Source organism: Argiope bruennichi, chromosome 9, assembly GCF_947563725.1.
Source record: "Argiope bruennichi chromosome 9, qqArgBrue1.1, whole genome shotgun sequence".
In the NCBI taxonomy this organism is placed as follows: domain Eukaryota; kingdom Metazoa; phylum Arthropoda; class Arachnida; order Araneae; family Araneidae; genus Argiope; species Argiope bruennichi.
The window spans coordinates 8,433,618-8,450,476 of NC_079159.1; the positions used below are offsets into that span (position 1 = coordinate 8,433,618).

At 29.0% G+C, this 16,859-nt stretch overlaps 1 protein-coding gene across 1 annotated transcript; it reads left to right on the forward strand.

Annotated features, from left to right (window-relative positions):
• The first annotated feature begins 7,642 nt into the window (after positions 1-7,642).
• On the forward strand, positions 7,643-8,206 carry LOC129983964 (uncharacterized). Its single transcript, XM_056093696.1, has one exon. It carries the CDS (start codon positions 7,643-7,645, stop codon positions 8,204-8,206), a length of 564 nt encoding a protein of 187 aa, XP_055949671.1.
• Positions 8,207-16,859: the final 8,653 nt, after the last annotated feature.

Sequence of the window (16,859 nt, forward strand, 5' to 3'; positions counted from 1 at the left end):
ATGCTTAACTGCATTTTTACATGTATATATAAGATATTATTGAAAGAATATTACCTTATTTTTTTTGTAAAATGTTAAATTTGTAAATAAAATTTATTTTAAGAATGGCTTTTTATTACTGATTCAAAAGGTATTTCATTTTATTACCACATGTGTACAGTATTTTAAATGATGAAATTATGTATGATTTCCTTATTGAGCTAAGCACTACGATATCTTTTTTAATTTTATGCACCCAAAAAATCTACTGCTTTATTATGTAAGTCTTTGCATTCTCAAAATCCTATGTTTGATTATATTTTTAAAAAAAAGAAACATATATAATGTTTGAAAGAATGTGATAGCATAATATTTTACTAATAATGCTTGCTATATTAAATACTTTTTTTTTTATTTATATACCAAAATTGTATTTAGATATAACACTGCATATGGAATTCTTACATTGATCTTGTTTTTTTAAAATCCTGCATCATGTACTTTTTTTATCTTTTCATTTGGTCTCAATTATAATCTGTCATTGATGAGTAAAATTTTAAATTAGTTGTCTTTTATGTTTACTTAGAACATTCTTCAACAGATTAAATTTTTTCACTCAGATATTTTAATTTGTTTTGTTTGTGATATTAAAATAGAAAAACTATTTTAACATTTATATGTATGTTCTTTAATCTCTCCTGGAAAGTTTTTTTCCAGTTAGTTATTTTCTTTCACTGCAAACTGATTTTTTCAGAATACTAGTAAAAATTCATTACCATCATTTTCTTTGTTTGATTTAAGTAATGTGATCCAACTCAGATAAAAGAAATAATAGAATTTTTTTTATTAAATACACAATGCCTCAATTTAAAGGCAGTAAAATTCCTTGTTGTGTTTAATTTTTTATAGCATTTTAATATAATATCGATACATTTATATAATACGAATTTACAATCATTCATCCTTTAATTTTTGGGGATTGATTTACTAATTAATTTGGGAAGAATTTGATAGACATGTTTTTTTATAGGGAAATTAAATTTATTACTAACAGAACAGATCAGGTGAATAGATCAAACTTCCAAGAAATTGTCTACATTAACTGTCAATTTAATGATGAGTGACTAAGCGCAAAATTATAAAATGGAATTTCAGATCTTTTACAATTTCTAATATTTCATTATTAATATGGATTTCAAGTTTTTTTAAATTGAACTTTATTAAATATGTCTGGTAATAATATAAAACATGTTACAGCAATCAGGCACCAATGCACTATTCTTGGAACAGAGAGGAAGAGAGAGTAAAGACAAATTTTATCCGTTCATTTCACATTTTTGAAAAAATATTTAAAATGGTGGAATGTTAATTTAAAATATTATCTATGAAGAAGCAAAAGGCAATTAGTTTTCTTTGATAATGTATCCCTATTTTTACGTATCTGTTTTAAATGCCTATTTGATTCATACTTCTAATTTTCGAAATTTTGTTAAGTATATGTAAAATGTTTTAAATAAAAATGTTATACAAAATTACCATTGCTTTTTGCTACATTTCTGTGATGTTTCTTAATTTTATATATAATATCAATAGACGGCATTGCTACAATAACCCTACTATTAGATGTTTCTCAAAGACCATCATGTAGAACTGCTGATTTGCAAACGTCAGATTTTGAAAGGGATTTGAATCGTACATAATTTCCCTTTTATTTCTAAGCACAATTCTATTGTAACCTGATTCAGAACTTGATGTCATTATGTTTGTAGAATGAACCACTTTAAATCTGATAATTCTGATCAAATCAGGGGCGAATACATGGCAAGGGGTTATACACCTTTCCCAAAATCTTAGACAATATTTTGTATTTTGGAAGAAACGCTTCCATAGAAGTGATGACATTTGAGCAGCTGCTCAAACTATATTCGATATTTTGACAACAACAACAAAAATTTTGAACGAGATTAGTTAAATAAAAGAATTCAATAAATTACTTTATTTTTTATAACCCATCTTTCTTGTGATCTGACATATTAAATTTTATTTTTTAGAAAAAGAACCATTAATGAACGATCAATTTGTCGTCGGTGTCTCTCATATCAGGTCATTTTTTGGAATACATCTTATACAATCGAGTCAAGAGACTTGCTTATAAAAGATTACTATCAAAGATGCTGTAATATACTCTTGAATATTATATATAGATAAATATATTATCAAAGTATGTAGGAAATTTAATGTTAATGTTGATAATTTTCATTAATACTTTCTTTTATTTCCTATGAAATTAATTAATTAAGTTTTAAATATATCGGCTCCAATATTGCATAAAGAATCATACAACGTTTAGTGGCACAGTGTAGTCCTAAACACCTTATTCTTAGCTCATTTTGTTGTGCTTTTATTTATTTATTTTTTGTTGATTCACACCAAAAAATATCCGTAAGACTATTCTTGAGACTGATCTCCCCTTTTAAAATATTGTCTGTTCCCTGTATCTGGGTCAGACGATCTCCCAATTATATGGAATGGGAGTGTGAAGAAGTAGTGTCTTTTATAAAGTTTGTCTGGCTTTATTCAAAGAAGATTCATCCCTAAACAGCCCCCATATAGCTTAACCCTGCTGTTCTGTTCGTATTTACTTCACGTATTTAGTGTTCGGGTCAATACTCAGAATACTTACCTTTCTTGCAATAAGTGACCGGGGTCATTTAAAAAATGGTTTAAACAATAATAATATAAGTTTAAAAATAAATCTAATAATATAAAGCAGCTATAAAAATAACAAAAAAATGTTTGTAATTGAAACTTACAATAATATAAAGCATCTATAAAAATAACAAAAAAAAAAAAAAAAAAATTCGAAATTGAAATTTACTTTTATTTACAATTTGAAAAATAATATTTTGCATGAGATTTGCAAATATGACTCAATTGCAACATAATATAGTTTTGCTATCATTGCTTGACGGACAGAGCTTGCATCTTGCACGTTTGATGCACAATGAAGTATTCTCATCAGATCATCCAGATGTACGTTTTCCCTTTTTCTCTGTATTCGTTTGACAATTTTTATTGAATCCTCACTCTTTGGTAGGTGTGGCCTATCTTCAATGTGTGGAAAAATGAGTGATTTTCCAAAAATAATCTTCGCTTATCAATTTGTTTTCGTTCCATTCACTATATATTGAAGTCCATAGAACAAATACGTTGTACGCAGAAGTATCAAGCATGTTATAGAACATTATCATAGGCCAGTGATTTGTTTTTCTTTTGCAAGTGTATTGTTTAAAAGTTAATCAAGAGTATCTACATCCCTTTTAGTTGAATTATAATCTAAGATCATTAATGTTTTTTTGTTAGGTCTGTTTGTCATGATTCAAAGTGCTCATAAGAATAACATTCTTGAACTTTTTTGGGATGTAGTTTACAACTGTCTGTAAAATAAAATGAGAGCTAAGAACTTCTTTGTTTGACATTTGTTCAGGAAGTTCTGATTTATTTTTTCTAATGGTGCCAAGCATAGTCATTTTCCATTTTGGAAGAAGTTGTCCTAAGTTGTAAGATGTGAAAAAATTATCACATGTAATATTGTGCCCTGAATACCCTTTTGTAAGATCACACATTACTCGCTTTCCCTGATTTTTCTCTGGCTTTGACACTTGTTCTTTTCCAGTGTAAATTTGTGTTTTCAGTACATATTCACTGTATATTTTACTGTCACATAAAGTCCATATTTTGATCCCAAATTTAGATGGCTTGGTATATACTGTTTGAAAGGACACCGGCCACGAAATCCTACTACTTGTTCATCTATAGTAACATTTTCATTCAGATTATATAATTTTGATAGAATTTCTATCCACTTTTCCTAGATATCTCGTACTGCAGTTAATTTATCCAAATTTCTTCATTCTTGACGAGTGGATTTATTATCAAACGAAAACTCTCGATATGCCGCAATATGTTTTGAAGGACATTATCGTACGAAATATATTTCTGACAGTTTCTTTATCCCATGAGCTTTTTGTTGATTCTCCATATGATTTATAAAGACCATCTAACAATAATAATCCAATATATGCTTGAAAAGTTTGTGTAAGTTGAGGTTCGAACTTGCAACGTTAGGGTTCGTAGCCGCGTAACAAAGCCACTAGACAAAAGTGTACACTCCTCACCGGAAGTTGTTATCTAGCTTATGATGTTACCACCACAATAGTCCCCCACCAGTGAGTCGGTAGAGTTTATCGCGCCAGGCGTTATGGCGAGCGACGAACGTTGATATCGCGCCAAGTGTTATGGCGGGCGACGGCGAGCGTGTGTGAGTGATTGCTGACGGTAGATGGAGCCACGACAGCAGAACGAAGGATGCGGTTGTTCAGAACCAGGGTCACCAATGTGTAGCTTCAGGTTCGAACCCGTAACGTTAGTGTTCATAGCCGAGTAACATAGCCACTAGACAAAAGTGTACACTCTTCTCCGGAAGTTGTTATCTGGCTTATGATGTTACCACCACAAGTTTTACTTTCAAAAATTTTCCAATTTTTCCATAAACCATTTCTCCTTCAATATTAGCATATTTATGATTTCGTTTTCAATTGTAGAATTGAATACTAACTCAAATGCACTTTTTACGTCTGATATCCTTGTCGTTGCATAGCTTGTGACTCCTGGCGTAGTTTTTATAATATTAGCTGCGGTTGATTGAGAAGAATGAGTCAGCGGATCCAACTTCCACTTTATGTTACCATTCTTGGACTGAATACTCCTTTTATAGTTCATTTGTTGAATATCGGTATCAAAATCGTTGTCAGAACCTTCACTCTCAATTTTATCACTTGTATGATTTTCATATTCCGATATTTTTTCTCCGTTGTCAGAAGTTTCTATTAGTTTAGTTGTATCAGCGTGACTCAACTTTTTGCGATTCGCCATTTTTTCTCTCACATTCGCAGCCAATTCGCAGCCACAACTCTTTTACAGTGTATCAGAAAGTGAAATACAGCAGAAAAAAGAAACATTGCAAAAAGAGCAAAAGAGACTGGCCCCCTGCCAATCGTATCAGCCTTTTGACCTTGTATGTGCTCTCTTGCAATGTGACCAAACACATAAGTCAACGAAAAAGGTTTCGAAAACAGATAAATTACAGAAACTAGTGTTATTCTTTTCTTTTGAATTATTCCAAACAAAACTGTATGAGTAAAAATTTTTTTTTTTTTTTTTTTGCATTGGGTTATATTAACCCGAATGATAGTTAGGTATAAATTGAAAAGTATTCCTTCGAAATAAGAATGAGCCTAAATTCCTCTATGAGTACATATTTATATTATTTACCAAAGATGTCAAGAAGTTTCATGAAAATATCTCTGTATTATAGATTTTTACGAAGGTATAAGTTTTATTTCGGGTCATATAGGTCCGAACAGAACAGCAGGGTTAAAAATGGTATATTGAAGCAACTGAAGTAAAACTAATTCAGTTTTTAAGAATTTTCGGTGAGTGACAGAACTAGCTTTGATTAAAGAATTCGAATAAACAGCAGCGACTCGATATGCATTAGAGAAGCATAATCCACGATTTTTTGAATAACATATAATTTTGCTATTGTTATTTTTAAATATTTGTTCCAAATATCTGTTATTTCAATCATATTATTAATTAAAATTATTAATTAGTATTAAATATAAAATTTATTATATTTAATTAATACTTAAATTACTAATTTAAGTAGCGTGTAATTGAATTAATTTATCTATTTCAGCTTACTTCTTAAATTTGATTTTTTTTCAAAACTATTTATTTAATTTCTTTATTGGAGTAAACTATTTTCTGAAAAATTTTAATTAAATATATATGTTATTTCTTTAAAATGTTTATTTTAGTTCTCTATTCCACCAACAGATGACGCCAGCAGTAAACAGAATATATGCAATCACCATCATGTCACAAGCAATTAAAAATGAGTCAAATGCGAATATCGGAAAGTCAAGGTCACTCCCATGAAGTGGAGTGGTGACTTATCACTTTTCAGTAAAGTCACCGCTCCGATAAATTTCAGTGATAAGCAATTCAATGATACGATAATTCCAAGAATAACCGGTCCATTCACTTTTCAACAAATTCCCAGATTTCTCCTTTTCTGTTTTGTTCGAGAGCTTTCATTGGACAGATCGTGTTGATTGTAATTTTTTATCGTGATCCAAGACCTGTAGATTGGAATATCACCAGCAAGATCGTATTAAGGATTTGAATCACACCCCTCCTTGAAAAGTATCGATCACTGGTATTTGTGACTTTTTGATATTGGTTACGTAATAACTGCTCGTAAAACATTACATTCGTCATCCCTATCATGGTTTATGAAAAATTATCCTGGAACTAAAATCAATTGCGGCAAAGCCAATTTATTCCGACTTTACAAAATATCAAGTGAACTGAACTGAAGTAATTTATTCATATTCCTTTGTTTACTATGAAGTTTACGTATCGTCATTTTTCGTTTATTCAACACAATTTTCTAAAATTTTGCAAATGTCCTATACTTTTTTTAAAAACTGATTCGAAGACCTTCAGAAATAAAAATAATAAATATGCGACGCAGTTAGATATCAAAATAACTGAAAAAACTAGAAAAGCATTAACTTCCCAAGATGTTGGGAAAAGGATAAAACAGACTTACAAATATTTTATAGATTCTGCAGAATACTTTGAAATAAGACGGCAAGCAGTTGAACATTTAAATTCGTCTGGTGAATCACCATATTCCCATAAATTTTTTGTGACTATTACATTGAAAGATTTTATTAAACAATACAGTGATCTTGAAATAGGGCAGATATTGAAGGATGATATTTGGTCCGTAGCTGGAAGAGTTATATCTAAAAGAAAGTCGAGTTCTAAATTAATATTTTATGATCTTAAACAGGAAGGGGTAAAGATACAAATTGTAGCTGATGCCTCTTATTTTTTATCACAAAAAGAATTTGTAGATATAAATCGAAAAATAAGAAGAGGTGACATCATTGGTTGCAAAGGCTATCCTTATAAGTCCAATACAGGTGAATTAAGTCTAAAACCAACGAATATTCAAACATTAGCTCCTTGCCTTCACTTATTTCCTCACCCTTATTTTGGTTTAAAAGATATCCATGAGAAATTTAATAAGAGATATTTGAATTTAATAGTAAATGATTCTGTTCACCACCAATTTATTATTCGTAGTGAAATTATAAAATATATTCGAAATTTTTTTCACAAACGGAATTTTATTGAAGTAGAAACTCCATATTTGAACATGATTTCTAATAACACCTGTAACAGATTATTCAAAACTTATCACAATAAATTGGATCTCAATTTAAATTTAAGAATGTCTTCAGAATTATATCTTAAAGAATTAATGGTAGGTGATTTTAATAAAATATTTGAAATTGGTCGCTTTTTTAAAAATGGGCCTCTTAATAAAGCTCTAAGTCCTGAGTTCACAGCCTGTGAATTTTATATGGCTTATAAAGATTATGATTATTTGATGAAATTTATTGAATCGCTTGTTTCTCAGACTGTAAGATCATTGAGTGGATCATATGAAATTAAATACCATTTAGATAACTTTATTAGTGAGGAATATAAAATTGATTTCACACCTCCTTTTAAGAGAGTAAAAATGTGGCCGTATCTAGAATCTGCAGTAAAAATGAAATTACCTGATCTTATTTCTCTGACTTCTTTGAAATCAAATAAAAGACTTCTTGATTTGTGTGCCAAGCACGAAATAAGATGTTCTGAACCACAAACTAATTCCAAACTGCTGAATAAACTTGTTGAACATTTCATAGAAAAAACTACTGTAAATCCAACTTTCGTGTGTGACTATCCAATAATAATGAGCCTTCTTGCTAAACAGCATCCTGATATCTGTGGGCTTAATGAAAGATTTGAATTGTTCATTAAAGGAATAAAGGTTGTTAATGGTTATACAGCTTTAAATGATCCTATTGAACTGAAACAAAGGTTTCAAAATTTGGTAAAAGACAGGACTTCTGAAGATAATGAAATTTCAATGATTGATGAAACTTATCTTGCTGCACTTGAGCATGGACTCCCTCCAACTGTTGGTGGAAGAATTGGTATTGATAGATTTACAATGATTTTGACTAACAGCAGTGATATTAGAGAAATCGTGTGGTTTCCCTTGGTTTCACCTAAACAGAAAAGTGAAAGCTCCTAAATTTGATACCTAAGTTATATATTGAAAAGAAAAATGAAAAATTATATTTTCATTATTGGTTGTTATAAAAGCTAAACTAATTTAAGTAGAGAAACTGAAATTTAATCATGAATCTTTGGAAAAAGAAACTGACCTAATTGAAGAAATTCAGCCTATGAGTTAACTGTCTATGCTAATACATTTGGGTGGAAAATATCCATCAAGTATAATTAGAAGCTCAGTGATGCAATACAGTACTTATAAACATGTACAAGGCTTATATTATATGAAAAGTTAAATATTTGAATAAGAACATTATATTTTTTATTGTATAAAAACTCTTGTACGTGTTTCATTTTAGTAAAAACTCACAGCAAATTATGTGCGTGATAAATATTATATCTCTGATTTCACTACTGGTAATTTGTATTAATAATTACAGGGTAATTTATAATTTATTAAATATTCTATATATAGGTTGATTTTGCTTAACAGAAATTTATCATAAAAACATTTGTTACTGTTTGTCAATGGATTCTGAGACGACCACATTTCGACGATGCCATCTCATTAAGGTCTAAGACGCGGAATGATGAGTGCATTTCCGGTATTCCCTTTGACCTTGGATTTCTCCTATTAGATACTAGTAAATTTAAACCTCTCCTCCTTTCATCTTCCCTTTCACCCTATTTTGACGGATTAAATCTATCCTTATGCATGCGCAATAGCGCGAAGGGTTTTACAATCCGTTGCTGAACAGTATATTAGATTCTATATTTTGTTATTGTAGCATTAAATAAGTATACATATAATTTTCAAACAAATATTAATTATTTATTTTTTCATAATTTTTTTTAAGAATACGAATGTTATTTATTATAAAACTATACATATAAAGCCTGTAAACTATATTCCATTACTTTAAGCACAGTATTCATATATAATAAAATTGGAATAATTAAATTAAATTTTGGTATGTATGGTTGCTGCAAACAGTATGTTTGCAAAGCATTTCAAAAATTTTTGAAAAGCATTTCTAATATGTTTAAAAAGAATTTTTGAATTTTAATAGTCAGCATCTCACTCTAAACATGTAATTAACTGGCTGTTTATGTATTTGTTCGGATCCTACAGGTCATAATAAATTCAAATAAAATTTAGTGCATATGTTCCTTAGAATCCTGGAAGGACTTATTGCTCTGTCATGATGCTACTATGTCCCTAAAAGAGAATAAAATAGAAGTAAAAAGATTTGAGATTTTTTTTTTAATTTTTGGAACTTATCATGATATAAGCATTATTTTTTACATCTTATAAATAAAAAAAAAATGCTTAGTAAAACAAATTTCATTTACAAAAGCTATATATTTAATTTCAATCATTTTTACTTTCTCATATACAGTACAGAGAAAGTACAATAATTGTCAACAAATTTGAACTCAATATTTTGACGATTCTCTATGTTTTAGACCTCTATGAGTTCAAATAATACATTTCTGGAAAATGTCAATCTGTCTGTCTGAGACAAAGATAAATAAAAATGCTTTGAGCCAGATAGTTGAAATTTGGTATAAGATCTTTACACCAGATTTACATATTTCTATCAAATGTAGAGTAATAAATGAAAATGCTTTGAGCCAGATAGTTAAAATTTGGTATAAGATCTTTACACCAGATTTACATATTTCTATCAAATGTAGAGTAATAAATGAAAATGCTTTGAGCCAGATAGTTAAAATTTGGTATAAGATCTTTACAACAGATTTACATATTTCTATCAAATGTAGAGTAATAAATGAAAATGCTTTGAGCCAGATAGTTAAAATTTGGTATAAGATCTTTACACCAGATTTACATATTTCTATCAAATGTAGAGTAATAAATGAAAATGCTTTGAGCCAGATAGTTAAAATTTGGTATAAGATCTTTACACCAGATTTACATATTTCTATCAAATGTAGAGTAATAAATGAAAATGCTTTGAGCCAGATAGTTAAAATTTGGTATAAGATCTTTACAACAGATTTACATATTTCTATCAAATGTAGAGTAATAAATGAAAATGCTTTGAGCCAGATAGTTAAAATTTGGTATAAGATCTTTACACCAGATTTACATATTTCTATCAAATGTAGAGTAATAAATGAAAATGCTTTGAGCCAGATAGTTAAAATTTGGTATAAGATCTTTACACCAGATTTACATATTTCTATCAAATGTAGAGTAATAAATGAAAATGTTTTGAGCCAGATAGTTAAAATTTGGTATAAGATCTTTACACCAGATTTACATATTTCTATCAAATGTAGAGTAATAAATGAAAATGCTTTGAGCCAGATAGTTAAAATTTGGTATAAGATCTTTACACCAGATTTACATATTTCTATCAAATGTAGAGTAATAAATGAAAATGCTTTGAGCCAGATAGTTAAAATTTGGTATAAGATCTTTACAACAGATTTACATATTTCTATCAAATGTAGAGTAATAAATGAAAATGCTTTGAGCCAGATAGTTAAAATTTGGTATAAGATCTTTACACCAGATTTACATATTTCTATCAAATGTAGAGTAATAAATGAAAATGCTTTGAGCCAGATAGTTGAAATTTGGTATAAGATCTTTACAACAGATTTACATATTTCTATCAAATGTAGAGTAATAAATGAAAATGCTTTGAGCCAGATAGTTGAAATTTGGTATAAGATCTTTACAACAGATTTACATATTTCTATCAAATGTAGAGTAATAAATGAAAATGCTTTGAGCCAGATAGTTAAAATTTGGTATAAGATCTTTACAACAGATTTACATATTTCTATCAAATGTAGAGTAATAAATGAAAATGCTTTGAGCCAGATAGTTAAAATTTGGTATAAGATCTTTACAACAGATTTACATATTTCTATCAAATGTAGAGTAATAAATGAAAATGCTTTGAGCCAGATAGTTGAAATTTGGTATAAGATCTTTACAACAGATTTACATATTTCTATCAAATGTAGAGTAATAAATGAAAATGCTTTGAGCCAGATAGTTAAAATTTGGTATAAGATATTTACACCAGATTTACATATTTCTATCAGATTTAGAGTAAAATTCTCTTCAGGGGAAGTTCATCTGTCCAAATAAAAATTAACATGATAATTATGAAACAATGAGAACTAAATAGATAAAATTTGGTACAGAAATTTAACTTTATAATGTAAACACTTGTTGAAATTTGAGCCAAATCCAACTATGGGTTGACTGTCTGTTAGTCTTACTTTCAGAAGCATGTTAACGCGACAAATCAAAAATGCAATTACTTAAATATATCAAATTTAATATGGGAATTTTGTGGCTTCAAGAACAGTTTTGCTTCAAATTTTTGTTTCATTTGATTGAGAAAAACTGCCCAATACACAAATGCAATTTTTTTATATACTATTTATGCATTCCAGGGATTAAGTGCCAAATAATTTGCCAAGGATGGTATGAAAGATTCAGTAAAAAATGTTAAATTTATGCCAAAACATAACTATTGTATGCCAATGCTATGTAAGGCATTCTCTGGCATGACAAGTTTATTAGAGAGTATGTGAAAAAGTTTTGGGAGACCACTTTAAGCTGCTTTCAAAATTTATTTGACCACAATTTATATCAATTCTTTTTTTGCTAAAGTATTAAATCAATTTTTTTTTATTTATTTGTATTCTTTTGCTAATGATATTGTTTCCTTCAGACAATTTCATTTTTGGTTTTACTTCATAATATACCTTTTAATAAATGAGCAAAGTAATTTACCTTAACTACTGTCTTTTAAAATCATTTAAATTTTTCTTGCTATTTGGTATAATTTTATTTTAAATTTATATCTTTCAATATTTTAATGTGCCTAGTTAGCATATTATATCTTTTTTTTGGTTATTATTTTTTAACTTTGGATAGGTGAATAAAATTTTATTTCAATTGATAAAGTTTTCTGTTTTTTATTAAATTATTGTATATTTTATTGCATTGGATTCTTAAAATGAGTCCTTCACAATTTCTTTTAGCTTTACATTTACTCATTTTAACATTGCAATACATGGATTCTCCTTACCTTTCAATTATGACTTTTATATCATCAGGGCTCAAAATCCAAATACTAGATTCTGAATATCTGAGTAACATTAAAAAAAAAATTTTTTTTAATATCTTGGTCTCTAAAATAAGATGAGTACAAGATCTACACCAAAACTATTATATATAAATGCTAATATCTTGCATATATAATTTTTATTAATCAAATAAATATTGCATTATAATATTTGTTTTTCTAAGTATCTGGTTTGAATGATCTAAATTCATAAAATGAGCATTGCAGCAATAATTTTGAAATAAAATTTTTAGTGATATGAATAAATTTTATGGTGTAGATTTTGAAAGATCTGGAATTTAACCATGATTATGGTACTTGTTATGTGATTGAGAACAACATCTTAAGTACCATAGTCATGGTTGAAGATGGTCAAAATTTCATAGAAGTCATGGTCAAAATTTCTTGAATATGTAATTACATATTCAATTTTCTTTGATGAAAAGACTTTTATGTGGCTAACTTATCAGTAAATTAATTGGGCTGTAACTCAGAAATATGATTGAACCAAAGTTATCTAATAATTGACTATATTTATTTTATTTTAATTGTGAATCAAAAAAATTATTTAACTATAATATTAGATATTTTAAAAGTAAAGATATGATTCAAACTTGCTACTTGATAGTCATTGATTTAATAATATGTAAATTTAAAAAGTATTCATAACTCTTTATGAATGCACAAGTGTACTGAAGCAATCAGGGATAAAGTCCTAAATCTGTATTTATTAGATGAACAGCTGACGATATTTCATGCAGCTATCCACATTATCAGTAATAAAGTTGATAGCTGCTTGCTGATCATAATGGGGCATCAAATTCAGTTTTTAATTTACGTTATAGAGTTTTGTATTAAAAAAAATGTTATGCGTTGTATAACAATGTGAAAAGTGTGGTATTATTATCTCTTCTGATAATAAAGGAGAACGTATGTGTAGCACTCTGCAACCAGACGTTTGACCTAGAACTACCAGGCTTTGCACAAATAGAATTTTTTGTAATTTTAATTAATTAAAAATTAAGCAAAATTCTAGCGTTTTATCACGATTATTTCCAAAAATATTACTGCACAAAAAATATTTTTACTTCATCTCCAAGTTCAAAAGTTAACTTTGTAATAATACTTTTTCTTCTTCCTGTTAAGACGTAGTATATGCGAAGAAATGGTTGAATAAAATAATAAATGGAACAAAAGCGTCAAGAAGAAACTGAAGAACGCAGACAAAAACCTGAAAAATGTAAATGAAAAGAAAAAATTGTAGGGCATAGATTGAAAAATATGAGGAACGACAATGAAAGAATGAAATGAAATTTGAGCTGTAAAAATTACGTATTGAAGCAAAAAAATAGTCTTACAAATTTCTTCGCCAATCTAAATGTTGGTAACATGCAAACGAAGCCATAGTTAGAACTTCATCATTTTGTGCAGACTAAAACAATATGTTTATATTTAATTATGTTTAAGTGCGTAGCTAGAATAAGCAGATATACCAGAAAGTGCATGAGTTACTCATTTGCTTGGTTTATTTCCGTATGACGTGGCTTAGTTAATTGCCAGAGAAATGAATGAAATTGCAAATGATTCAAAATTCAAAATGATTTTATTAAAACAAAACAAGATAACAACAAAAAAAAATTCGAAAAATGATTTTTCATGCATCATAAAGATGTCGAAAGCATCAGAAACATCTTTACCTGTGAATAACCAATTTTTACTTTCTCGTATACGTAGTGATCGTCAAAAAAATTCGAATTCGAGGTTTTGACGATTCTCCACATTTTAAATTTCTCTGACTTTTGACAGGGATGTCTATAATGTGGAGACAGATTTTCTTTGAATGGATTTTGCTCAAAATTTTTATAGAAATCTACAAATTTGTTATTAAAACCTTATACGCAATTTCATCGCTATAGCTCAAAGCGTTTTTGAGTTACCTCTGTCACAGACAGACGGACATTTTCCAAAAAGGTCTTTTCGAGCTCAGGAAGATCTAAAACATGGAGATTAGTCTAAATCTCGAGTTCGAATTTTTTGACGATTGCAATACTTCCTCTGTACTACTTATAAGAGAAAGTAAACATTGAGTGTTCGAGGTAAACAATTAAAGTGCATTGCCTTCTGCAAATTCAACTTTGAAATTATGCTAATGCGAATTTGGAAAACGGGAAGTAGAATATTTTGTATTTATCATTAACAAATATAGGGAATCAAGCCAGGATTCTGAAAACTAGAACTGCATCTATGTTTTTCCAACCTAAAAATATGGGAAAATAGGCACTTACTAGTCATGCCAAAACAGGAAAACATACAAGACTAAACAAGACCAAGTGATACGAAGTGATAAGTAAGCAAAGACCGAAACGTACAAGACTGAGCAGTTCAAAACAAGTCATAATTGATATTGGATTTTGTATCTGAAAAGAATACAAAAGAAGATGGTGTGCCAAGTCTGGAAACGTCAAATTTGATGTCCGAAAATAAGCCGATTTCAAAGTTTTTAGTTCAGGAACAATAATTTAAAATTGAACTTTTATGGCCATTAAAACTTGCATTCAATTTTATTTATATTTTCACATATTATAACTATGTTAATATTTTCATATGTGTTTGCTGATAGTGAAATAGCCAATATATATATATTAAACTCTTATTTCAATTCTAATTAATTTCCAAAGTTTTATCATAATTCAGCCCATATTAACTTCATTCTAAAATATTCTCTTATTTCCTGATCCCATTCCACTTTTTCTATTTAATTAATTTAAGAGAAGGTTTTTAAAAATGCTTACATTTGCACTTTCACATGCTCCGCGTGAAGGGATAGAAAATTGTCCAGCAAGCACATTTTAAAAAAAAAGATCCCTGCGTTTTCCTTATCAGAATCGACATGTGTGAGAAATCCCTATCAAAATCTTATTAGTATATAAGCATTATGAAAAAATATTTTCCCTATCAATATCTCATATAATATAAGACCAAGAATTACTTTATTCCGCCCTCTTCTTGTCTTTTTCTCTCTCTTGTGCTGCGTTGTGAACGGACTTGCCTTGTTCGCGCCTCTTGTAAATAAATTATGCTTTCGCGGGACGAATTAAGGTGAACTTAAAAAATGCAAAGTGTCTGCACTGTTAAAAAATGCACTGTCTTTGAAACACATGGACGCACGCACGCACACACACACACACACACACATACATACACTTTAGACAAAAATATCGTATATTATTTGTTACGAATTAGCTTCGTTTTTTCAATAATCTCTTAAGAAATCTTTAAATAATAAAAGATATTTGTAATATGCTTTGATAAAGCTTTGAACCGCCTTTCACAAAAATACCAAATGGATGTTATTGTAGGATATTGGGGTGAATCAACCAGTAGAATCTCCACAAGATATTGGAATTCAATATTTTTAAGACGTGCTACCGCTCGAGAATTGTTTGAGAATTTTAAAGAAGTAGTATTAAGTTTGGACATATAGTTACTTTTACAAATTAGTAGGGACAGACCACATGTAAATTTAAAATTTTAATAGCATATTAATAAAGAATTTCCGTGTAAAAATGACTGTAAAATTTTAAATATAAGTACTTATGGTCTACACACAATCCATTGAGTATTTTAGTATGAACATAAATCTACTGAATGGAAAGTAGATGTTATTTCAAGAGTGATGTATAGAACATTTAAAGATAATCCAGCTAGAAGTGCTGATATTCTACAAATTACTGTTTCTTCTGAATTTTCATTGAAGTTATATTTTTTCCGCTGGGTAGAAAATATCAGTATTAGTCAAAGTATTCTAAAGATTTTTGACAACATAGAGAAATACATAGATTTCAATTTTTTTAAAAAAAATTTTTTCCTCAATCTGTTACGAGTGATAATATTATAAATGTCTGTCAGGATAAATTGATTCTTAAATTAATTTCTCTTATATTGCTAATATCCTTCGACTTTTTCTTTAAAAAATTCAGATATCTGTACCAATGGTACTTTTATTATAGGAAAAACTTTTCAATTTGTTAAACATTTAATCAAAGAAGTAAAAACATTAGATACTTATTTCTGGTAGAACTTGATGATCCTACAAATTTAAGGCCGAGAAAAAAAAAAAAATCGATATTAGAATAATGACTACAAGTTACTTGATTACTAGTGGAGCTATTGAAACTGGGGGTGGGGGAGGCTTTTTAGCAGAGCCTTTTATGTTTGTGAAAAATACTATAAAAAAATATAGGAATGCATGTGCAAATATTTTACGGTTTTAAAAATTGCATTTTGTTAAATCCACATTTATTGAAGAACCTCTCTTTTTCCGCGCATTAACTCTATGAACCCTGAACGCCCGTTATCGCACCTTTCGACAGAGGCCTAACTCAGGCGCTTTAAGGCGGTTAAATGAGTTTAAGGGCTGAAAGGTATTTCTCGACGAGCGCTCATTCAAACGCCCCAAAAAGCCAGGGTCAGTCCCCTGTCGAACGGGACGATATCGGGCGGTCAGGGCTCATAGGGTTAAAATTATGGAGTATTATTATGCCATTATATCTA

Excerpts from the sequence above, each read along its gene's own strand:
- LOC129983964 (XM_056093696.1), top strand. The coding sequence starts at position 7,643 with ATGTGGCCGTATCTAGAATCTGCAGTAAAAATGAAATTACCTGATCTT.